This window comes from Panthera pardus, unplaced genomic scaffold (assembly GCF_024362965.1).
Source record: "Panthera pardus isolate Hobbes unplaced genomic scaffold, ASM2436296v1 HiC_scaffold_7, whole genome shotgun sequence".
In the NCBI taxonomy this organism is placed as follows: domain Eukaryota; kingdom Metazoa; phylum Chordata; class Mammalia; order Carnivora; family Felidae; genus Panthera; species Panthera pardus.
In genome coordinates this window covers 49113354-49139513 of record NW_026527002.1, presented here as the reverse complement: position 1 = coordinate 49139513, position 26160 = coordinate 49113354, and the positions used below count along the sequence as shown (strand labels likewise).

Genomic DNA, 26160 nt, shown 5'->3' with positions numbered 1-26160 from the left:
TTATACCATCATTGTGACTAAATGCTTTTCCAAACCCTTGGATGAGAAACCTTTAAGATCTAGCTAGAATTAAGAAATATCATAAAGAAATGCTCCTTAGCCACAAGCATCCCTGATACTTGGTCTTTTGTAAATATTTTTAAATATCCCGTGGCTTATTTTTGTAATTTTGAGAGAATATTTATATTGTTTATTAGGATATAAGGTGGAGATATTATAGATATTGAGTGGCAAGCTAGCATCTCCAAAGCTGCAACAGAAATAAAACATGAGAACATAGCATTAGGACAAAGGTCCTGAGAATGTGAAGCAGGCAGAAACATGACAAAAATGAATGGACTAGGGATATGGAGAAGGCTCCTTTCCAAATAATAATACCTTAGAAAGCATAGAGTAACTCAAGGCACTTGTATCTAAGAAGATCGGGGCTAAATAATAGCCCGAATAACCACGAAGTGCTGAGAAACGTGAAAGGATGTGAGCATCGCCCTGACTTACCAAATTCAGGAATAGGGCAGATATAATTACATTCTGTTGAAAATCTGTAAGAGGCCCACTACTCTGATTCCTTGTGTTAGAAGATACAGCAGCATTAGTTGGGTTTGCATTAAGACCATTTGGGATGAAGGCAACAGTCAAAACATGGTGAGGAATAACATTTACATCTTGCTTAGACTAGAGCAGTAGCCTCTGAATAGGACTTCTGTCTCTAATCTCCCTTATAAATGCATCTTAAGATGCACTAGATTTAATATCTGTTCATATTGGTGACTTCTTCAAATATCTTCAAAGCCCATGGCTATAATAAAGAACATTCTAGATTTTTAACCGAGTGATCCAAAGCGCTCTGTAACCTAGTCCCTGTCAGCTTATCCATCCTTATCTCCTAATATGTATCGCGACTTGTGTATTTCCATTCTAAGGAACTACTAACTATTCCTTAAACATACAGCTTGTGCTCACATGCATCTGCAACTTTGCTTCAGGTCTTCCTCTGCCTGACATGTCCTCCACCTCATGGATTATTCTATAACGTATTCCCAGGTTTCTCCAAGCCAAATGAGCATTTCTCTTCTAATGCTTCCTTTGCATGGCTAAGTTTTATTATATCAGATAACACAGCCTATTTTGTAAGAGCATCACTTATGTACCTGTGTTTCCCTCATTCAATTATGAACTCCTAGATTGGAAGGATTTAGCCTGCTTGCCTCTTTCCTTCCATCCATCCCTCCTTCCTTTGTTTCCTTTCATCCTCTCTTCTTTTTTCATTTCTCCCTCCCTTTCTCCCTTCCTCCATTCACTCAGTCCTTCATTTGATTGCATTTCAATTGATTGTTTTTCTGGAAACTTTTTTTTCTTTTAACATTGCAGAACCAGATGCCAGAATTACAGCTGATCAGCTTCAGAGAATTATCAGGCATGCAGTTCTGAGTTTTAGAAAAGAGGGAGCTACCAAACGTCCCCTGAGATTACAAAATATGTTCAGACACACAAGGGGACTCGCATAGAGCCACTCTTTGTTTAAGAAAAAAGCCCAGGAAAGTTATTTGATGCTGACACATACTTTTAGTTATTTGCTCATCACTGAGTTATTAAAAAGAAATCACAGTATTTTAAAGTTGAAAGTGACCTCTAAGAGGATATAATCTAGCTTCTTAATTTTGAGGATGAGAAAATTAAAAAACAGTGTCATGACTAAGTTTATGCAACTTGTTACTACTGAGGTCTTTCTATGTCTTTCCATTAAAAAATGTGTTAACTGTAATTTCATGTTCAATGGGATACCAGGCAAGCATATAGAGAACCTAAGTCATTTCTTTTTTAAATAGTCACAGTTTGAAGTATATATTTTAAAATAAAGACTTTCTTCATTTTCTGAAATTTTTAAAACTCTACCTAAAATGACATGTATAACCAGAATACAAAAACTGTATAAAAATAACAATACAACACTACTTGTAACTATACAACACAACTTGTAGCTATAACTGGATAGATCTTAAACAAACAAAACTTTAAAATAATTAAAAAAACAGTAGCTTGCAAACTAATAAAAAGATAAAGATGTTCTATGTCCTATGGAAATAACCCCTTTACATTCCATTTAAAATCAGGTCATCTTTTGGGGTGGGGCTCAAAATGGTAATGGGCTTAAGAAGTAACATGTTCTTATATGACTGGACCTTGAAGACTGTTAGCTTTGCTGTGAGTATGCCTAGTCATGAAAATGACCTGAAAAGGGCCAATCTTAAAATCACAGCCATTTCTCTGTTAGTCAGGAAGCTGTATTGAACTAATAAATTTTTGTTCACCCATGAGAATGAAGTTCACTGTAAGGTTTTTCTATTACCCCTGTGTCACATGTATAATAAATAATAAAAATAACAACCATTACTGGGTGCTCCCATGTGCCACGCTAAGTTCTGTACCCTTTTACACACACTATTTCTACCTCTTGAAGTTATCACCAGGAAAAAGTTCTTTCTCTTATAGGTTAGCTCTATTCTTTTCAGACTAAAGTATTTATTTTGCAATCTTTGAAACTGATGAAATAGAAATAATCAAAATTCCATATTTAGGAAAACATTAGTACATTTATTTTGCTAATAAATAATATCCTTCCAACTGAAAAAAGATTACAACTAATTTTTTCGTGTGTTTTGTATTATTATGTAATAAAGATGTAGACATGTTCAATTAGCCAAATTGAACTGAAATTATAGGTGTAGATAGCTCCATGCTTCCTTAGTTGACTGACTGCCTAACTGACTAAAGGTTTCGAATTGAGGGTCAATTCAAACCTAGTTGTCCAATATTTCACGTGAAGTAATAGGCAAAGATATTACACATATAAATTTATTCTCTAAATCATATTATGCCATAAGTTAATTTAAAAATATATAGATTCAATCTTTTGTGAGAATATATCTAATAGAGAATCCGACACTGATCAGAGATTACTGAATCAATTAGATGAAGGAAATGAAATATAGAATGTCTACTTCAAACCTAATTTAAAGTATTAGGCCATGAAATTAAATGATTTTATTAATTAATAATGAGGTTGCCTAAAAACCAAATGTTAATACATAGTGTTTTTCAATGCAGCCTTCAAAGTACCAAGTAGCACTTTATAGATTACAAAGTCCCTCAATTTTTACACATAAAAAAGCTGGGCTGTGAAGAACTATTGGGTAGTTTATCCAAAGTCTTATTACATAAGTGGTAGAATAAAAATTAGGGCCCAAATCTTCTAATTTTTTCTCAGCCTTCTTCCTACTATGATTAACTATGGACACAAACCAATAATTAAATGCCCATTAGAAAGTTTGCTTCTGACTGTCATACAAAAACCTACCCACATCTTCTCCCAAAGTTCGTAACTTGTCCTTCCCTTGGTACAAAATATTTGACATTCACCTCCTCTAAAGCTTTTTCCAAACATATGCCTTCCCTGACAGTCTAGCTTTCTCTCAGCACTGATGTCCATATTCATTCATGCAAAAATATTCCTTTGAGTGCTTAAAAGCGTTTGCCACTAGAGAGACTACCAAGATGAAAAAATATAGTCCCCATTCTCAAGAAGATAAAAAATAAGCAAATAATTATCACATAAGGCAGAATATATTTATTTTAAGAGGTGATAAATGCCATGGTTGGTTCAGAAGGTATATACGTTTTCATATTTCTCTGTTGTTTTGAACATTCTTATACATGTAATTTTTTATATGTCAATATTTAATGCTTCTAGATTATATGGAATTTGAGTTGGAAATAATGTTTCTGCCCTATTTATCACCTTTTCTTCCTTCTTTGTTTCCCATATCCTCCTTGATTTCATAAAGCAAGATCTCTCTCCTCTTGGTGACCCGTATCATTGAACCCTTGAATTCCCTGTAAGGTATTCTAGTTAACAAGCCAGCAGCTCTGGAGGCTTGATGAAAGCAAAGGTGAATGAATGAATTTTTTTTTCTGGAGGTAAAAGAAAATGTTTCTTCCATGTATTCTTAGGCAATATATAAAAAGAAATTATGCTATTGGCAACAGCAGCTATTGTTCATACACTGACCCTTTTAGCAGCAGGTAGCTGAATACAAGTTACTTAAAATTCTTTTGTCAGTTTTTAGCAACATTATATTTACTAAAAAGGGAGAAATTATAATTTTTTTTCTGTAATTTTATAGTGTTCTATAACATATGAAGTGTTGCCCTAGTTACCTGAAATGAATTCTTCATAATTAAAAAATATCCTCTCCATATTTCTTGGCCTGACATGTGGTGATATAGTAATGGGTGGCAATTAACAAATACATGTAAAGAAAAAAAGACCCACGGCTTGAATGTCAAAACCAAATTATGGTCGAGGAAACCATATGTAAATTTAAATGTGGTTTTATCACTAAGCAAAGTAATTTAAAAACTGAACTTGCAAGCACAAAAAATATTTCATCTCCTAGGATATGACAAGGTAGTTGGAGAAAGAGAAAAAGTAACAAAATTTTAGCAGTTTTAAAGTTTGAAATGAAATAGCTATAGTTACTTGTTTTAAAATCTCTATTCATATTATAACCAAATACACTTTTATAAGGCAGTAAAAGTTATTTTAAAAGACCATTAATTGTTTGTTAGAAATATGTTGTGCTTGAACTGTGTATCCGCCAAATTCACATATCGTAGTCCTAATTCCTCGTACCTCAGAATGTGACTGTACTTGTAGATAGGGCCTTTAAAGAAGTAAGTAAGGTAACATGAGGTCATATGGGCGGGTCCTTAGCCAATTCACAGAGAAATGACCTTGTGAACACACAGCAAGAAGATAGCCATCTGTAGCCAAGGACGGTCTCAGAATAAACCAAACCTGTCAACACTTTGATCTTAGACCCCAAGCCTCCGGAACGGCGAGAAAATTAATTACTTAAGCTACCTAGTCTGTGGCATTTGGTTGTGGCAGTCTTAGCAAACTAATACAAGATGTTGAGGAAAAAAGGTACCTAAAGTTGGAAACTTTAGAATTCAAAGATTACTCACACATAAAAACACCGAATTTCTAAAATTCCACTAGAATTATTTACCATTAAGTTTTTAAGTATGGATCTTTTACTTAAAGTGAAGTATATTTGTATTTATGAGACAAGGAAGAAATGAATAGCTATTGCTTCCATCAGTTAAAATATGGAGAAGAGAAATTGTCCTTTGCCTCACCTCTAGGGTGTGTGTGTGTGTGTGTGTGTGTGTGTGTGTGCAGATATAGATAAATTCGTGTGCAAAAATAATTTTCTCTCTCTCTCTTTAAATTAAAGTTGAAGTACATCCAGTTTGCTAGAGAATAGAAATGGTAAGAAAAATAATTTTGGATAAAGATTTGACTAAACTGGTAAAAATAATACAACCCTAATCAATTTTTAGACTTTTAAAATTATCCTTAATCTTTATACTTTAGCTCCCTTTCCACCCATATATTTTTAGGATTACCTTAAAGATATGCTTAGCTGTACCTAGTAGATTGTTGATGGCAACAAATATAGACCTGAGCCCCGAAGGGCTTTGGTAAGAGCAAGTTATCTGCTGGAAATGATTCTTCTTTTTCTTCTTCTTCCCCACCATCATCATCATCATCACCACCACCATCATCATATCACAGCTAACATTTATGTATTCCTTACTACATTCCAAACTCTGTTTGAGAGCTATACATATACATAAATAGATTTAATCTTGAAAGCAATCCTATGAGGTAGGTACTATATTTTAGCACATCTTCCAGAATAAGAAACCTAGGCACAAGGATGTTAACTAACATGCCCAAGGCCACTCAAATATTGACAGGTAGGATTTGAACCCAGGCAGTTTGGTTTGAGAGTCCACATTTTTAATACTACTCTGCAGTCTATATTTAATCATAGTCACTAAAAACAAATTGCAGACTGACTAACAAAACTGGCTATGTATCTCTATTACTGTAATCAAGACTTCAAAAGTTGTGCTGTGAACATGGCTGCTACTGTGGTTATGAATAATGCACACCAATGGCAAGAAGGTATACTTCCAATGGCCTCTTCTCCCATGAAGATATATTGATCATCCAATCATTTATTTATCTCACAGATAAAGAAGAAATTACATAAATGTATATAGAAAAATTTTTCATTAGTTTTAAATTCTATTTGGTGGATGTAATAGAATATAGATGAGAAATCTACCTTCACTGGCATGAATAAGAAAATACGGAAGAGGCAAAAGAGAATATAAAGGCTTTTAAAATATGATTTTTCTCTAGTTCCTTTTTCATTTCAATTTCCAACTCTCTTTTCATTAGGCTTATATAGCCATTTGTCAAGTTTGTAGGTGAGACTGAAGTTGTTTCAATCTGGCCTTGATAAGACTACCAGTAATATCTCTTGTGCTTCAGGGGCCGTATTATATGGCTGCTCTTACTTACTAGCTTAATAACCTACATTTTAAAAGCTAGTTTTATCTCTCTTTATAAATATACTTTTCATAAAGGAACAACCAGAGACTGATTGCAGACAAGTACACAGCAGGTGACTAATAAAAGGCTTGGAAGCTGTCTGGCTCCAAGACAAGCAGCCTGACAGTCCAGAAGGGTTATGGCCTGGTTTGGGGCCAGAAAGCAATCTAAAGTATGCAGAACTCGGGACAGAAGTCACCCTCAACTGGGGAAGGAGAGGAGAGAATGTTAAGAAGTGACAACTGCACCCACACTCTGACTTTCTCAGAACCTTGGCGGCAAAGTTTGGAAGCTTGGTAGTAAGAATGCTTCCGGGTAACGTGACTTGTCTCTCTTTTCCTCCTATGCTCCCATATGAGCAACTTCACTTAATTCCAGGAGTTTCTCTTGGGATTTTGCTACAGATCTTGAAGCTAGCTGACTGCAGGGTTATAAAGAAATGAAGGCAACACAGCAGAATAGAAGGGTAGAGAAAGGGGGTGTTGCACTGAAGAAATCCAGATGCAGCCACCGGCATTCCTGCCGTGTTATCTTCATCAGTGAGTGGTAAGATTTCTTGACTGGCCACGGATGGAGACCACAGATAGGGGACCTTAATTCTGATTTTTAAAGATGAAGCCATTCTGTCAGATATTTGGCTGGACGAAGCCTATCAGAGTTTCCTGAAAATCTGAATCCTGCCTCTGTGTACGAAGTAATAAACTGCTTCTTCCAAGAAAGGAAGCTTCATTACTTCCTCTGGGACATTTTAACTTCCTCCGTGAGGGCCTTGCAGAGTAGAGACTGAGTTACTGAGATCACTCCTGTTGGAATTTCTCTGCTCTATTCGTTAGAGGATCCCACCTCACTCACACCAGCACAGCGGGGTCTGTTTCATGTGAGTACCAGGTTCCGGATGCTTCAGCAGCAATCCCTCCAGTGGGCACAAAGCCTACTTCAGCTGTTCTGTTGCTGGCCTGTGTTATATGCTGCTAGCTTTTTCTGCTTAGGCCAAAAAATTTTCCCAAGCATTTTATTTCAATCACTGCTATAAAATAAGCCTCCATGTCTTCGCTTCTCCTAAATATATGTATTTTCAAGCATTTGCTTAGTAATTTGTACGAGCCCACCTATCCATGTTTACAATTTTACTTTTTATAAATGTAGTCTTTCAGTATTCAGATTAAGGAGCAGCGAAACGGCCAGGCCTACATGTGTGCCCGTTAACTGCTTTCCAAGGGCCAGGCTCATTTAACATCAACCCTGATAACCTAATTTCTTCATTTCAGCAATTTAGTGTGTAATTTCTCACCACACATCATGTTTCAGCCTCTTGTTTTTTTTTAAAATCCATATCCCTTGAAGATTCATAAATTCTTTCCCCCTAAATTGAATTTTTCCTTTTAGATTTCTGATGCTTGAATTCTCTGAGAATAAAAGGAACATTCAATGACCTCTGAGTTGCCCTAAAATCCTTTTCATTAGCTCAATTATTTCTTCACCGTTTCGTTCTGCCCTTGTCATATTCTCATGCCCATGATTACATTTGCTGTTGTTATTGTGAAAATTAAAGCAAATATTACCTGCACCACTTATTCCGCGCTTCACTAAATGCTAAGCCATTTCTATACATCATCTCTTTTCATCCCAATCATGACCCTCTGAAAGAGATCCCAAAGCCTGGTTTAACAGATGAAGAAACTGAGAATAAGCGGTTAACCTACCCAAAGGCACCCAGGGGGAGTTTGCTTGAGTCCAGGCAGTGTTCTCACCTGCCGCACTACACTCCTTTACTGCTGTCACTTTGATGACACTGGAGTCTCTAAGTACTCCTGTTTAGAAACGTCCAACTTATAAACAGCCCATATGTAGCCACTCCTAACCTGCCCCAACCTGTCTCCCTTTTCTGGTGTCCCTATTGCCTGTGTCTTGAAAGTCCATTTAAAACACTTAAGGCTGGCACTGAATATGTATTCTCAGCGCAGAGAAGAGAATAAAGTCTAATAAAGGGAACGGTTTAGTTAACAGTGGTGACGTATTTGTCAAAAATACTTTGTTTTGAACTGAGTTTTTTTTTTTTTACATTGTTATTGCCTGCAATTCCATCAATGTGAGTTTTAGTTGTATTTAAAGGTTTTTTAAAATGACACTATTTCGGCATTGTCTTATTCATATTATAACGTAAATTACTTTAGTTGGATTGCTTTCCTTGTGATGGGCCTCTTTGAAATTGGCGAATGGGTCCTTAAAGGACAAAACTGCTGGGAACAAAGCGACAAGTACGAGGATCAGGTGTGCAAAATGAATGGAGAAAAACTCTTCTCCTTTCTACATTGTCCCCTGCTCCCAGAACACTAACTTAGTGTATTAGATTAAGAGTTAAATGGATTAATATAGACCTCTGGTCCACATTTGAAAAGTTCTGCACACTATGTGGTCTATATTACCTAATTCTAGGGAGATAAATAAGGAAACAGAAAATGATAATATGGCTTTATATACAGCAGTTATGCTGTAATAAAAATATTTTGTGATAATTTTGTGAAAACATTACTATTTTAAAAAGAGCATCATTTCTCCAGAGTTGAGCTCCAAATAAATACTGTACCAATGAACTGCACAGCATTCTCTATTGAAATGTTAGGGGCTACCCTTTCAAAAAATATCTTCTGAGATCATTTAAAAATAATAAATATGGCTAATTAAAAAAATAAACATTATTACTTAAATAAACATCAAACTCTACATATTAATTTTCATATACATATATATACACACCGTTTGGCCTCAATATTATTGAGAGTATTCTATGTATTTTAAAAAATCATCTATATTCTTTCCGAAAGTATATTGGGAGATAAACAAATAAAACAAACGGGTGTCAGTGGAAGACATGTTTCTACAAGTTTTAATATCTTATTTTATTAGGACTACATGCCTTGGTATTTGGATTCTATAAAATGAATAAATGAGAGATTAGAGTAGAAGAGATGCCACAAAAGAAAAAGTGTATCTATTTAGCCCTAAGAAGAAATACAACAAAGTCTGGGAAGACACAGATATCATTTCTGACATCAAGTTGAAAAGGTTAGGGATGTGTCTGAAGTACTATATCACTACAAAACTATTTTCCATGAAATCCACTGAACCTATTTGAAGTTATTCATATTTTTATTTTAGAAAAAATATTACAGAAGTTTAGGGCCTGCTGAGTAAAGGCAAGGCTATTTTTATTTGTCTTGAATTTACCTTTCTCTGGCTTTAGGCCTATGTCATTTCTAGCACACCAGAATTCCATGATGAACAATTCTACATGCACCATGTGAGTATTCATGTAATTTGAGGAAGAGCTTGGTGGTTTGGAGGATGATGCTGATGTAGGAATCTCTGCCTCTTCTAGGTTGTACTAGACCTAGGAACTAGGCCTAGTTTCTAGTTTCGGGGGAAACTAGAAACCTGTGCTACCTACCACATATGCATATCCAACCTAGCCAGTTACGCTTTACTTAGTAAGTCTTGACTTTACCAAAGAATGGAGTATAATGGAGAGAAACTGAAGGTTAAGTAGGTAAGGATAAAATAAACCTAATGTATAAAAATCCAAACAGCTCTTCTCTAATACACAGATATAGACCACAAGTATTGCATGATTGCAACGATTACATTACTGAGTCACAGAACACGTAATAATTAAATGTCATAAGTTTTGCTATTTTCGTTCTCTTATAAAATCTTAAATAGCTACATCAGAGAAAAGTCTTTTCATGACTTTGACCATGAATGATATCATGAACCTAAAAATGTTTTGAAAATATAAAGGCAGTGAAGGAGAAGAGTCTCCCTCAGTAGATCTCATACCGCAACTTATTCCCAAAAAGGAGCTCAAAAGGATTCTCAATAAAAAACCTTTTGAGCTCCTTACAAGAGCTCATGGGTATGTATTTTGTTCTAACCACTCTTTAATAAACCAGATTCAACTAAAATACTATGAAATTGAAAAAAATTCCTAGGTATGGGAAAACCACAGCTATTCTCCCTAAACATTTTGAGGGTGTTGGGGCCTTTTGGATTTTATAAAATAAAAAATTCTAAAAGATTAGTTCTTTAGATCATTGAAGATTTTCATTTCTTTAATCTCCTATGTTATATAGTGATTTTTTAATAAGGCAATTTCTATCCCTAAAAGTTGAAATATAAACACATTATAAATTTTAGCATAATAATAATCATGGGGCCATTGCATTATATGTTCGTGTCTAACTAATGTGCATTCAGAAGTTGAAGAAAACCTGATGGTTTCATATGATTAATTGATTATCTTACAACTTTTAAAAAGAAAAATGTCTTGCCTTTGAATGGTAATCTTGCTCCAGTCTGGGGTCTGATCCGGCTACCTGTTTGTATTTGTTAATTTTCATTTGGCGATTTCTCTCGTCTATATCCATAGCACCTATCGAGTAGAAAAAAACCCATAAAATTAATGTTCAGTTCTTATTTCTGAGCCCCACTTACAGGATGTATAATAGAAGAAATGCTAGGCTGATATATCACTTTCATTCAAGGTAGTACGTACAAATTAAATGTCATCTATTATTTCTTGAGTTTATTAAAAGTATTCAATTTGGTGAACAAAAGCATGATGACTAAATATGTAAGAAAAAAAGTTTTAATCTGAGTAAGATGTAAATGAGTTTTAACAGAACAACAAATCTCAACTAGAGAGAAAACACTTTCTGGTACATGTACGCCCAGGAGAATATATTTGATAACACATAAACTTGACAGCAATAATACTATAAAACTTTAGCCTATAATTCATCAGGATTTGCTTTATTTACTGAAAAATAGTTGTAAGTCTAATTGGTTTCAAATACAATTTTACAGTTGTGTTTAGAAACCATTATCATAAAACTAGCACATGTGTGAAAGCAGGTTGCCCCAGCTTGTATGGATCTTTTGAACTTGAATTTTCTAGAACCAGGGCCAAGAAAGAAGCACTCGGAATAATACTCCTGAGAACATACCATGCCAGTAAAGACACTGAAATCATTTCAGAAAAAAACAAAACAAAACAAAACAAAACATGGAAGGAGGTGAGAAAGTGAGATGGTAAGCCTATTATAAAATAAGATTAATACTCTCTATAACAGGTCCTACCTACAAACACATCAATTATAGGTATCAAGAGGGTCTTTAAAAACTTTGCTTAGAACAAGAACTAAATTCAGTTAGCAAATCTTAGCAAACATGAAAAAATGTTTTTAAGGTATATTTATAACTTTAATCAAAGAGATTTTATAGGAAAATTCCATTTCTCATAAATATGCATAATGGAAAAACAAAATCTCAATTGCATACTACAAATATACAAACTGGGAAAAATAATCACAGCTTACTGGGCTCAAGTGGGTATCTACAACAAAATGTTGTCATGTAAATTCATAACCACTGAGTGTGGGTAGAAATGTAAGCATACACATATATGCCCTTCGCTTAACATCCTAACTTTTTAGAAACCGCAAGTTAAGATCTCTAGACAAAAGTGTGCCCATTCAAAAATAAGTATTTTAGTAGTCATCCTGAAAACAATGTCATTGTATATCAGATAATTCTCGTTAGTGACAAATTCTGAGTAAAAATCTGTTAATTAAAATAAGATTTAAAAAAGGAAAAAATTCCAAAAAGGAGTACGAAAATCTTGAATAAAAGAATGTATCTTGAATAAAAGAGTCTATATTCCATGACCTCTAAGTATAACAGAAAATTTAAGTCAACTATTCAATAAAGTGAGCCAAATTATTCTTTTTAAGAGTCTTGTTTTAGTAATGATTTGAGTGATTAATTCTGTGCCAAATTATAAAATAGGGGATGAGGGTGTTGGGAATGTTAATATAAATTGAATAAAACATAAAATCAAGTGAGTGCTTCTATGATACGAATGTGAAATACAGTCAAGTATAAATGTCTACTTGTCTATTAAAATACAACATTGGAATTATTTGTACCTCCAGAGATATTCTCAGGAAAACATGTTTATTTTCTTCAAGGGCAAGGGGAACAAAAAAAGCTATCCCCGCATCAAAGAAATTATGTGTAAAGAATATTAATTAACTAAATTGAGTGGGAAGTTCTTTTAAAAAGTTTCATTTTGATATCATAGTAGCAAGATACTATATTAATTCGAATAGCACCAATAGACAAAGAAGTTAAAACACATTTTATATATACATATATAAATTTATGTAACATACATATAGATATATATACACATACACACATACATATGCATTTTCTAATATTTAGACTATTTTCTGGACATCAGCCTCCTATGAAGCTACATTAAATTCTTTCTAATTCCTAGGCAGTCATGTGATATATACTGGCAGAAGTTGACAAACTTGTTCTGTAAAAGGGCCCGATAATAAATATCTTAGGCTTTGCAGGCCGTATGTTTTCTGCCACAACTCTGCCATTGTAACATGAAAGCAGGTATAGAGTGTGCATACACAAATGAGTGGCAATGTTCTATTAAAACCTTATTTACAAAGCAGGCAGCGGGCCAGATATGGTCTGTGGGCAATGGTTTGCTGATCCCTGCATTAAAGCATAATGTTTTTTTATTAAAATAACGAACAAAAAAACCCACACTGATTTAATATTGCTTTGCAAAAGAGCCTTTCTCCTCAGTAATGGTTTAAAGATTTTGTAGAATCAGGTTTATGGAACATCACTTATATTTAACAGATCATTGGAGGGCCTAAGAAGAATATTAATCTGTATTTGCTCTAAGTAAACAAAGATGCAAGTAGAGTGATATAATTATTTAAGTATGTTATCAACTAAATTCCAATCTCAAACACATCTTTCATCTCCAGACTCAATTATCATCTATAGACAGTCCTTAAACGAAAAAAAATTTTTGTTAGAGCCTTAACTAATGATCTCTCAAGTGACTATCTTAGTGGATATACAGTCAACAAACTTGTATAAATATACGTTTAGCTTAGAACTTTAAATTCTCCCAGGAGGCTAATCCTTAGGACAAACCACACATTTCTCTCTCCAAAACTATTTGGCTCATGTGAAGTGTTCCATTCCTTTTCTACATTTTTATCGACCTATTCTCATAAGATAAACACTTCACAAACAATAATATCCTTAGAGAGAAAAGTATCCTACTGGTAAAGAGATCCATTATAGGAAATAGAAAACTGTCTTCTATTGAAACTTCCCAAATAATTAATTACAATGTGATAAAGGGCCGCTTTAACAAATCTAATTGATTTTCATGAAATACATAGAGATATAATAAATGTAATCTGAACATAAAATTTTATCTGAGACAATTTTTGAAGTTAAAGAAGTGTATTATACGTATAGTAGAAACATATTTTTTAAAAATTAAGTATATTTTGCCAAACTATTAAGGAAAGGAAAAAATTACTTTTGGTAACTATCGCATTGAATCCTAGTTTACAAGACTTTTCTTGTGAGAAATACAAGGTTGAAGAGGCACAAAACGAAACAAGATTACAGACTATAATGGTGACAATGACAGAATTCACGTATTCCAAACGAACAAGGCTTAAAAGGGCCAAATTCACATAATCTCTAAGTGCTAAACTCAGCATTTAGGTATGTACCAAATGAATGCAATAAAGAAAAAGGTATGATCAGTGTATGTAGCTATTTGCTTACTTCTAGGTGACAATTGCACAGGAGAAAGCATGGTTACATGTGTCTATTTTCTACTTTCAGTAGGGTAGACTATAAAAACAACTTATTGATACCTTTTTAGTCAGAAGAATAAGAATAGACATTGTTAAAAATGGCTACATAAGATATAATGAGATAAATAAGAATAAATAAAAATATATATGAGATAAATGAGAAATGTAGTATTTTGTTGTATTATTTTATTTTCTTTTAAAAAAAATTTTTTAACGTTTATTTATTTTTGAGACAGAGAGAGACAGAGCATGAACGGGGGAGGGTCAGAGAGAGGGAGACACAGAATCCGAAACAGGCTCCAGGCTCTGAGCTGTCAGCACAGAGCCCGATGCGGGGCTCGAACTCACGGACTGTGAGATCATGACCTGAGCCGAAGTCGGCCACTTAACCAACTGAGCCACCCAGGCGCCCCTATATTATTTTATTTTCAAAGGCAGAGTAATTAAAAAAAATATTGTCCCTGATTTTACTGAATATTTTAACTGTTCTTTCAATATCGGCTAACTGTGAAGAAACTTATTTTTCAGATTGACAGTCATTGACAGCTATTGACAAAAAAACTGATGGTCATTTATAGGAATGTTTTCCAAAGTACCTGATGTACAATGATAAAAAGTAAACTGTTTCAAAATACTACATATTTGGTGCTGTGCATCAAAAGGCTTTACAATGGTCATGTTTTTGAACCTGAAATTTCACTTCCCAGGGTTGTTCCTAAAGACATAAATCAACGTGCAGGATGTACATACAGGTATATTTACTGCCACATTGCTTGAAAACTGTAAAGGCCTGGGAGAAGAAACTCTAGGTGTCCGACTACAGGGGTTGGTGAACTGCACTCGTGGTGTATCTATAAGATAAACGCATCCATGAAGTAGTGCATGTGATGTGCATGTGCATTCACGTCCGTAAATATGAAGACACTGCAATTAGTAATTATAAAACATTAAATGGTGATATAGTACTATAGTTTCTGAACTATAATCTAAAAAACTATATATATATTCATAAAAATATATATGCACATAACCTATACAAAAGACAAAGGGATAAGGGGAAAAAATGAAGATTTCTATACCGGAATGTTAGCAGTTATCACTGGTTATTGAAATTAAGTGCTATTGTTTTCTTATTGGGGTTAATCTGTAGTTTATAAAATGTCTACATGGCTATACACTATACAGGATAAAATACTTTAAAAAACACACGGCATCATATTTTTGTGAAAAAGGACAAATTATTCGGTTTGAAAACCTATGGTTTTGTAATGATTTGATAAAAATGCTTTGGAAACAAATGTTAAATAATTTTTTTAATGTAAATATACAGCCATTCATTGCTAAATTTATCTTAGGGATATATATTTATTTTTTAAATAAAAGCATTTGGGTTGTTATTTAACACTGGAACAAGTTACATTTTAAAAGTATGCAAATAAATATGGGGATAAAAATGATAAATTATGTACTAAATTATTTCTGCATCAGTACTGGGGCCAATGGAAGCATTTTGTTTTAAAGTGTAAACAATCTTTTTTTAAGTTTTCATTTAAATTCCAGTGAGGTAACACACAGTGTAATATGAATTTCAGGTGCACAATATAGTGATAACACTTTCATACAACATCCGGTGCTCATCACAAGTGCCCTCCTTAATCTCCATAACCTACTTCACCCAACCATCAGTTTGTTCTCTATATTTAGGTGTTTGTTTCTTGGTTTGTCTCTTTTTCCCTTTGCTTGAACACACTTAAGCTTAAACTGAGTAGTTAAGATATACAAGTTTTGAGGAATACTTATTTCCAAATAAATCAATTCTGAAGAAGTTTCTACTGTGGTTACTAGGAGTTAACACATTGGGAATGAAAGATATAATTTGATTTGGTTTATAATGTGTTTGCTTATAAAATGATCTTTTTTTTCATTCCTAAGAATGTAGGAAAACTGAACTCCATATATGCCTAAGTCAAACTTGGAATTAACTGAAACATAAAGACTCTAGAAACTTACAAAACTGTTGTACTACCTTGAGGCTCATAGGCTTTTAAATTACGTTCTAAACCTTAACAATCTATTTTGGATATCTAGGTTACCTGCTACTGTATGTATCTGTCTGCTGTTTCTCTGCTACCTCTCTGCCATATTCATTAAATAACACTTCAAAGGAGATGCTATAGCAAACTGCACAGACTCCTTTTCCTATAGTCAAAAGAAAGTGACATTTAGACTACTTTCGGACATACGTTATTAAGAGTGACCTAGTGATACGAGGAAACAGAGCATATCTGGTTTTGACATCTAAATTCAGTAAATAGACTTACTGAGGTTTTATCACTCAGATGACTTGGATTTTAGCACCATTTTAGGTTTCAACATTTAAAATCAGGATATGGTTGGGCTACAGGGGAAGGTCACGGTTTTGTGCATGGAGAGTGCAGTGCAGATAACCATCACAGGGTTGATGGGGCTTTGCAACTGTCCAGATTTAGGGTGATGGGTGTATTTACGCTATACAGGAATGAATCTAAAATCTTAAAAACAGCACTGGTTTAAAAGATAAGAAGAGAAAATACTTGGGTTTAAGTGTTAATTTCACAAGCCTTCTAACTGTAAGTACCTAATTTACCTTTCCGGATATAAAATTCACTTTCTGTAAAATTAATCGTTTGGGACCGGATACTCTCTCTGATTCTTTCTGCTATGTAACTATCTGGTTGGTTAATTATGAGGCCAAAATAATGTTTAAGTGTTTGTTCTTTTATATTATCATATCTAGTTCATTAATATAAATAGGGTATATTTATATTATATCTAGAAATATATATTTCTGGAATGTATTTCTAGAAGTATTATACCTGGTCTAGAAATTCCTACTCTGTTTGCCCTGGCATTGCATTTATTCAAATTTATAGTGTGTGTGTGTGTGTGTGTGTGTGTGTGTGTGTGTGTGTGTGTGTGTGTGTCTAAGGAGACAGGGACAGAAAGGAGATGAAGGAAGAATAGAGGGTAGGAGAAAGACAACGAAAGAGGAAGGGAGGAAAGAAGGTGGGAGGAGATTGAGAGAGAAAGAGACAGAGAGAGCACTCTAAGAGCAAGCCTGGGAAAGAGAGGTAGACACAAACTGTATTGAAAAGTTCATTAAACCAGAGAATTTGCCCAGCAAAAAGAATCATAAGGATGATCTAATCTAGGAGGCTAGGAGGATCTTTCAGACAAGATCAAGTGCTATTGTTTTACTGTATGTTTCCCCCACGTATACTGACATGTTTAAAAGAAAATATTAGTAACTTTCTATCAACTTAGTTATTTTTAACTTGTTAGTCATAATTCCTGTATCTTTGAAAAAACAAGATACACTTTAAAGGAGAAACTAAATTTTTAAGTAAAAGTCCCTTGGAGAAGGAATACAATGGTTATTGTTAATATTGTTTCTAAGAGAAAGTGCAATAACCACTGATAAAAGATACAAATGTGATAGGGCTCCTGGGTGGCTCAGTTGGTTAAGCGTCTGATTCTTGGTCTCAGCTCAGGTCAGGATCAAACCCCCGACTGGACTCTGTGTTCACGGTGTAGAGCCTGCTTGTAATTCTCCCTCCCTCTCTCTCTGCACCCCCCCGCCCCCACTCACTCTCTCTCTGTCTCTCTCAAAATAAACTCTTTTTTTAAAAAAGATACAAACATGAGTCGGATTCATTGGGTTAATATACTATTCCCTATATGTGTTAAGCCCTTTAAATATTCTGCCATCTTCCTGATGGATAAAATCTACATTAAGGAAGAGATAACCCACAGAGTAACACATATTATTGCCCTGTGTAGATGACTTGTCCCCATCTTATTATATTTGGGTATGACATATTATGAAAGAACACTGTGTCCCACATCTGGGGCCTAATTAACGCAAGTCATGAGATATTTCAACTGCATTCACTCTTATGCATATCACAGATTGCATGGACTGTTTGAGAGGAGCATAATAAAGAAATTTAAATGCAACTTTGCATTTATGTTCATTTAGAAATAAATGTTTAAGTATACTTAGAAATGCTGAGGGGGCACCTGGGTGCCTCAGCAGGTAAGGGTCTGACTCTTCATTTCAGCTCAGGTTTGTGAGACAGTTTGTGAGACAGAGCTCCATGTGAGGCTCTGCACTGAGAGCACAGAGCCTGCTTGGGATTCTCTCCCTCCATACATACACACAATGGAATATTTCTCAGCCATAAAAAAGAATGAAATCTTGCCATTTGCAACAATGATGGAGCCAGAGAGTATAATGCTAAGCAAATTAAGTCAGAGAAAGGCAAACGCCATATGATTTCACCCCTATGTGGAATTTACGAAACAAAACAAAATGACATAGGGGGAAAAAAGAGAGAGGCAAATCATAAAGCAGACTCTTAACTATAGAGAACAAACTGATGGTTACCACAGAAGAGGAGGGTTATGGGTTAAATAGGTGATGGGGGTTAAGGAGTATACTTGTTGTGATGAGCACTGGATATTGTAGGAAAAGTATTAAATCACTATATTGTATACCTGAAACTCAGATTTACAGTGTATGTTAACCTACTGGAATTTAAATAAAAGCTTAAAAAATAAATTATACTTACTATGGCATTAAAATGATAACATACATATTTTTTTTAAATGTTTTTTTAACGTTTATTTATTTTTGAGACAGAGTGAGACAGAGCATGAACGGGGGAGGGGCAGAGAGAGAGGGAGACACAGAATCAGAAGCAGGCTCCAGGCTCTGAGCCATCAGCCTAGAGCCCGACGCGGGGCTTGAACTCACGGACCGTGAGATCGTGACCTGGGCCGAAGTCGGACGTCTAACCGACTGAGCCACCCAGGCGCCCCATAACATACATATTTTTAAGGTTAATGAAAATATTTTACCTTCTTAAGTCAGGGCAACAAAGAGGCAGATAAGGGGTGATACGTCATTCAAAGTGGAATTCTTTTATAAAGTTGAGATTCTTAAAAGGATCCGAACACATGTGATCGTATCTCCTAAACTATAATGAAAGGAATAATGAACTTCCTATTCTCCAAGAACAGCAGAATCAGAAAGGGGTTATTACCAAATGGAGAGAGGAGTGACATAAACAGGGCCAAATTTCCAAGAGTAAAACAGATGTCAATTGTTAGGTATAATATTTCACTTCATATTTTCAATGATGGTATGCATAAAAGTTGTTAAGTCCTTACATTTCCTTTAGAGATAACAACATGTTGCCAACAACAAGCAAGCCAAGGAAGATTAAATTGTGCTTGGAAAATTTAACTGAGTAGAGAAAAAGAAAAATGTTTATATTTAAATTTTTAAAAATTACTAAAATCAATGAAATTATGATTGCAAACTGCAAATGTGACATACGCTTCCAATATAAGAACAGATAGAGAAAAGATCTGTAATAGTCATCTCCTCTGAATATCCACAGTGATCATCCTAGAAAATGATTACTCACTTGAGTTATCAATTGGGATAAAATGAGGGAAGTTTATGCAGCAAAAGTGTGATTAAAAGGAAAAAATGTACATTTTAATTGTTGTTATACAATCTCATCCCCGTTAGCTAAGTAAATACTGAAATGTCTTTAAATTCGGATCACCTAAGTTGGGGTTAATTATTTATAATGAGAAAAGGAACTATTACATACGAGGATTTTGAATAATACTCATGCTTAGATATCAAGCTGTGTACCTTTTTCCAAAGGTGCTCGTGAACATTGTTATTGGTCAAGGGAGCTATAACGACTCTACGGAGGACCTCACGTCCTGCAGTTTGACACTCCCTCAGAATTCAAAGGTAGGCATCCTAAACGTTTCACCAATAGGGACATTTCCTGAAATCTTCTCTTCAATACCAAGAAGAAAGTGGAATAAAAGGTAGGCTCACCCTCAGATAAAGACAGCTAGGGATTTGATGAAAACACCTAAGCCAGAGACTCGGCTGACTTTCATTCAACCTTCCAAATACCCACAGGGGATTACTACTTACACTGAGGATCCTAAATGAAACCGCAAACTAGACGGTCTGTTGACATTCCATGTCCCCTTCCGAATTCCTCTCTTTTCTTTTTCTAGACATGTAGCTTTGTTCTCTCATGGTGTCCACCACGCATGTCACAGCTTCTCGGCTTTCACGTTTCTACATCCTCCACCTTGTCACAGGTAAAGACCCCACTTCCTGAGGTTAAGGGCATAGATTCTGGCACTGAGCTCAACTGCTTTAAATTCCAGCTTCAAATGGCTGGAATAAGTTATGAACTGATCTATACCTGAAATTTTCAATCTGGAAACTAGAAATAACAACAGTACTTCCAATGGGTCCTAAGCTCAATTATGTATTAAAATAACTTATAGCACAGGGACTTAATTATCCAAAACGTCAACCTCATTGTAAAAGAACTTATTAACCCAAAGAAATCTCTGAGAGAATGCAAAGTAAAAATTCGTTTTATCAGTGAATCCTAGTTCTATGACTAACACCATGTTAAAACTTATCTGAGGTACTTCTGAGTTTCTCAAGAGTAAAATCTGCAATGTGTGGAATGAAGATCCTGAGCATCAATTATTTATCACCACTGCAAGTTTCGTAAGTGGGATCCACTATACGTAATATAAAAACAATGAGTTTTTACATGACTGAGCACTTGTGAGCTATAAAGTATGACTATCCCAAAGGAGAGAGCCTTTTATGTGTCTCCAACACATGTTATTTGGTTACTGCTGATTCATTTAGTAAGAACTTCGTCTTCTTGGGGTTCTCTACTATTTCATGGTGACTTCACTCAAAGAAAAAATTCGACTACCATACTTACTTTGAAACTTATTTCTTAAATTCCCTGTAATGTCATATTTTCCAAATCCAGTGACCATTCTTCAGCACCATTCTATCACACCTCACTGCAGCATTTGATAGATTTATTAAACTATAATTGGTATTTTCTCCAAGTGTTTGGCCTGCACTTTTCTGACACTCATTCAGCTCACTCTTTATTAGACTACTTTGTTGGCTTATCTTTCTTAGCCCTTCTTTCAAATATACACATTTCCTAAAGTGTTGTCATTGACTTTTCTTTTTATTCTATTCCTGAGTGATTCTGCCTAAGTCCATAGCTTCAACTGTCACTTTAATGCTGAAGGCTACTACCTTCATCTATTTTCCTGTAAGCCTGAGATTCACATCTTAGTTGGGGGCCCCTGGGTGGCTCAGTTGGTTAGGCGTCTGACTCTTGATTTCAGCTCAGATCATGATCTCATGGTTCATGAGATTGAGTCCCGTGTCAGGCTTAGTGCTGACAGCAAGAAGACTGCTCAGGATTCTCTCCCTCTCTCACTACCCCTCCTCTGTTCTCTCTTTCACTCTCCCCTTCTCTCTCAAAAGATATAATAATAATAATAATAATAATAATAATAATAATAATGCACATTTCTAGTTATCTGCTAGCGATCCCCACATGGATATGCCATCAGTGCCCAAAACTCAGCTTGTTCAAAACAAGTTAATTCTTGATCTTAGTTGTGTATCTCCTGGCTCCTTTCATACTTTGTTTCTTCTTACTCTTCTGTTTTAGTTCAAAACCACCTCTTCAGAAAGACTTCCTGGATCCCTCCATCAAAAATATATGCCTTCCCACCCCAGCTGTGCTAAGCACAGAGGGTTTTAAATAGAATTATAACAATCTAAACTTACCTTGTTTAGTGACTATTAGCTCTCCCAAGAGTATAATTTCCATGATGGGAGAGACCTGTTATGCCCCCAGCACCTAGAATACGCCTGGTATATGAAAATGTTTAGTAGATACTTGTTGAACAAATGAATTTTTCAGATGTGAAATACTTTTATAACACTAGAGTAAGAATTTCAGGAATAACTTCCTTTATATAAGCATATATGGTAGAGGACACTTTAATATGTCGTTATGATACCTAGAGAATGATTTGAGTCTAACATAGTCAAGCTGACAGATTATTGGGCTATTTTACAGAGATTTTAATAGTCTCTGCTTAGGAATTTTATTCCTGTTTTATTTTTATTCTTATTTTAAATAATGACTCAATTTTATTATTCATTATTTACATTATACATATGTCTGAAAAATGAAATCTTTGGTATAACTTGATTTAGTAGTAATAATTAATAGGAACTATCATCTTTTTACTTTCTAGTATGTTGAAAATTCTGTCACAAGTTCCTTACATATATTATCGCTTTCAATTTTTTTCAAATTACAAAAAAAAATCAAAATAAGTGCTTGTAATTTCTGTTAATAGCATTATTCAGTTAAATGGCTGCATACGCATTCATTATTCAACATTCATGGTAACATCCTTTTCGCTGCTACAAATAATGCCTTAGTGAAACTTTCATACATATATTTTTATCTGAGCTCATTTCCAACAGAGCAGAAGTCTGTAAATATTTTTAAGGCTCTTGATTTCTATTGAAAAATTACTTTTTAGGAAGATTATAGTAAATTATGCTGCCACTCTTATATCACACTCTCACCAGCATTAAAGCATTGTTTTCAAAATAGGTGAAACATAGTATCTCATTTTCTTTAAGTTATCTATTTGGTTATGATTGGAATAAAAATGTGGGATTTTTTGGAATAAATTTTTTTTTATACATTTACTGTCCACTAAATTTCCTGTTTGGTGAAACGTCTGTACGTCTTCTGCCCATTTTTCTGTTAGAGTTTTACAGAGTACATAGTTTATTTGTCAAAGTGATTCAGGCATTAAGGCTCTTAATACTCCGAGTTGCTGCAAATATGTTTCCCAGTGTGCTGTTTGCCTTCTAATTTGTTTATGCTGATTTTAATCTTCTGAAGTTTATACCTGCCAAGGTATAACTTGACTTGTAGTCAAGTCTCTCTTTTTAAATTTCATTACTTTTATTTTTAGAAAGGCTTTCTCTTTTCAGAGAAAAACTTTTTCATGATTTTATTAAAATATAATTAACCCTTTAATCTAACTGCAGCCCAGAGTTATATCCCTAGTGAGTGACAGAACCCGGATAAGAATTGAGACTATCTGATTTCAATGTTCACGCTTTCTACCCAACTCTGTTGTCCCAGAAATGGTAACGCTCAACAGTACAGGTGCAGCGGTTCTGATGCCCAGGTCTGTATGACAGCTACGTCCTAAACTAGAAGCCACAAACTCGTATATTTGTAATGCATATAACAAAAATAATTCTGTATTATAGACTGGATGACTAAAATGCCTGGGCTTCAGTACACTTGACTCAAAATAAAAATTCTGGTTTCTAATGTATTTTATGAAACAATTAAAAAAATAGCTTCACTTACATCATGCTTACAATGTACCAGACACAGTTTTTAAGTAACTTACAGTTTATATATTAATAAATTTAATACATACAATAACCCTTTGATACGGTATTATTATCTCTGTCTTAGAGAAGGGGTATCTGAGGAATCTACAAAGAGTAACTTTCTCAGGATCACGCAGCACAGGAGCGGTGGTGCTGATCGGGGAGTCTAGTTCCAGAGTCTGTGCTCTAATACTGCTTCTCAGACTAACGTTTCTTACAGGAACACATATTTTCCCCAATAACTGAAATTTTCAGAAAAGAGAGTTAAGGTAGACAATAGGCCAAGGTAAAATAGAATGCTAAGGTATTTAGGGTGCACGAATAATGCTTTGAGAATTCAGCAGTAACTTCTTAAATTCAGGATGTATCTTCCAAGGCAGATGGAATTTTACATCCATAAAGCATTAAAAAACAGTGCATTCCAAACCTCAATTTAAGTGAGATAGCTGAAACCCAAAGATCTCCAATTACGTGTCGAGGATCACACAGCTCAGTGGAAAGACCGAAGCTAAAACTAGGTCTCTTGACTCCTGTTCAAATCTTCTTTCCAATTTCCCTCCCACCACCCGAGGAAGAACTACTCAGACCATTCTTATTTCACGTTTGGGCATTCCAACTGTTTCACGTTTCAACAACTTTCTTAACCCTCTTCTTTTATATTTGACTATTTATAGGCTTTAGAAAATTAGTCTTAGTATTATCCTTTATTAATAGGAGTTTTCACATAAGATGTGATATGTTTTTATATATATGCACATATATAGGCACCTATGTCATTTCATTTGATTTTTTTTTTTTTTTTGGTTAAAATATCACAATATTACTTAATAAAATGTTAAACCTAAACTTACATAAAACATTCCAGGCTGCTGTGTCTAGAGTAGTGATCATACAGTTGACACTCCATGCCTCTTTAGAAACTGATTTACATTTTTTTTAATGTTTATTTATTTATTTTGGGGGAGAGTGAAAGGGGGTAGGGGCAGAGAGAGAGGAGAGAGAGAACCCCAAGCAGGCTCCAAGCTAATAGTGCGGAGCCTGACGTGAGGGGTGGGGCTCGATCCCATGAATCAGGACATCACGACCTGAGCCGAAATCAAGACTCAGATGCTTAATTAACTGAGCCACGCAGGCACCCTGATTTACATTTTATGGCACAATTTCAGTCTACTAGAGAGTTATGTTTTTCATGACTGAGCAAACCTTAAATATCTATATCTTAGACTTTCATCAATAATACCAAGTCCATTAAATGTAGGTAGGATACAATCAATGCACAAAAAGTACCTAAAAATGGGTAGAATGTGAGTGTAATGATAAGACTGATAATGAATCAATGACTGAAAGATTCAGGGAAATTTCAGTAACAGCTTATATGTGTGTTTATATGTGTACATATTTATAGATTTATTAAATTTCCGCCACAATTAATGTTACTTCTCTTTCCCTTTTAAGAAATAACACAAGTAGAACAAGATGTCAAGTGAAAGCACATGGCATTTAAAACATGTCATATATGCCATGCAAATGTGAAAACAATTAAAATGAAGGTTTGCAATAATATATCTCAATGGGCAACATTCAGAATAATCACAGAAATAAAACAAAAAAGAGAAACTGTTTTCATGCTAAAAATAATACTGTAATTGTGTTAATTTTGAAAAACTTGCCTTAGCTAACCCTAACAGAAAGTGAAGTAATAATTTTATTAAGAATTATAGAATACTGGGGCACCTGGGTGGCTCAGTCGGTTGAGCGGCCGACTTCGGCTCAGGTCATGATCTCATGGTCCGTGAGTTCGAGCCCAGCGTCGGGCTCTGTGCTGACAGCTCAGAGCCTGGAGCCTGTTTCAGATTCTGTGTCTCCCTCTCTCTGACCCTCCCCCGTTCATGCTCTGTCTCTCTCTGTCTCAAAGATGGATAAATGTTTAAAAAAAAAATTTAAGAATTATAGAATACTAACTGAACTTATTGTAGAAATCACTTCACAATTTATACATATTCAAATCAGTGCGCTGTATATCTCAAAGGTATACAATGTTTGTTTATTTAAGTAATCTCCATGTAACGATCCAGAGATCAAGAGTCCCGTGCTCCCCCAACAGCCAGTCAGGCACCACCTCAAACTAATCCAATATTATATGTCGATTATATCTCAAAAGAATTGGAAAGTTTTTTAAAAAATTAAAAATAAATTTTTAAAAATTAGAAACTAATTATAATCACAATGCAAAGTATGTGTTAGTTATTCCCAATTGTGTTTTTATTAAGAAGCGCTTAAAATCTATTCAACTTGAACTGTTAAGCTTTTCAAATTAACATTAAGACCTGGCAGACCAATGGGCCAGTCTGAAATCGTATTTTTTTTAACATATTTTCTAAAACTTTTGATGTAGCACAGAACCAACTACAATAATGTAATAACTGGCTAACATAATAATATAATAATTGGTATTATAATAATTTACCTAAGGAATTAGTAAGAAATATGGCTGAAAAAACATTTGTTGTTTTTGAGATCTCCTTAGGAGGAAAACATATATTACACAAGCACTAAGACTACTAGATGCCCTAGACCAGCTCTGGAAGTAATTCTGGCAAGATGTGTAGTTCACACTTGAATTTAAAAACATG

General features: G+C 34.6%; 1 protein-coding gene across 49 annotated transcripts in view; it reads right to left on the bottom strand.

Moving 5' to 3' along the window:
* RIMS2 (regulating synaptic membrane exocytosis 2) overlaps positions 1-26160 on the bottom strand; it is a 601231-nt gene that overhangs the window by 140399 nt on the left and 434672 nt on the right. For 37 of the 49 annotated variants that reach the window (XM_053896431.1, XM_053896433.1, XM_053896465.1 and 34 more), the window contains one exon: positions 10798-10898. The exons of the other annotated variants lie outside the window; for them this stretch is intronic. In XM_053896431.1, coding sequence (XP_053752406.1) covers positions 10798-10898 — 101 coding nt within the window. The remainder of the gene's footprint in view (positions 1-10797; positions 10899-26160) is intronic. 49 annotated transcript variants of the gene reach the window in all.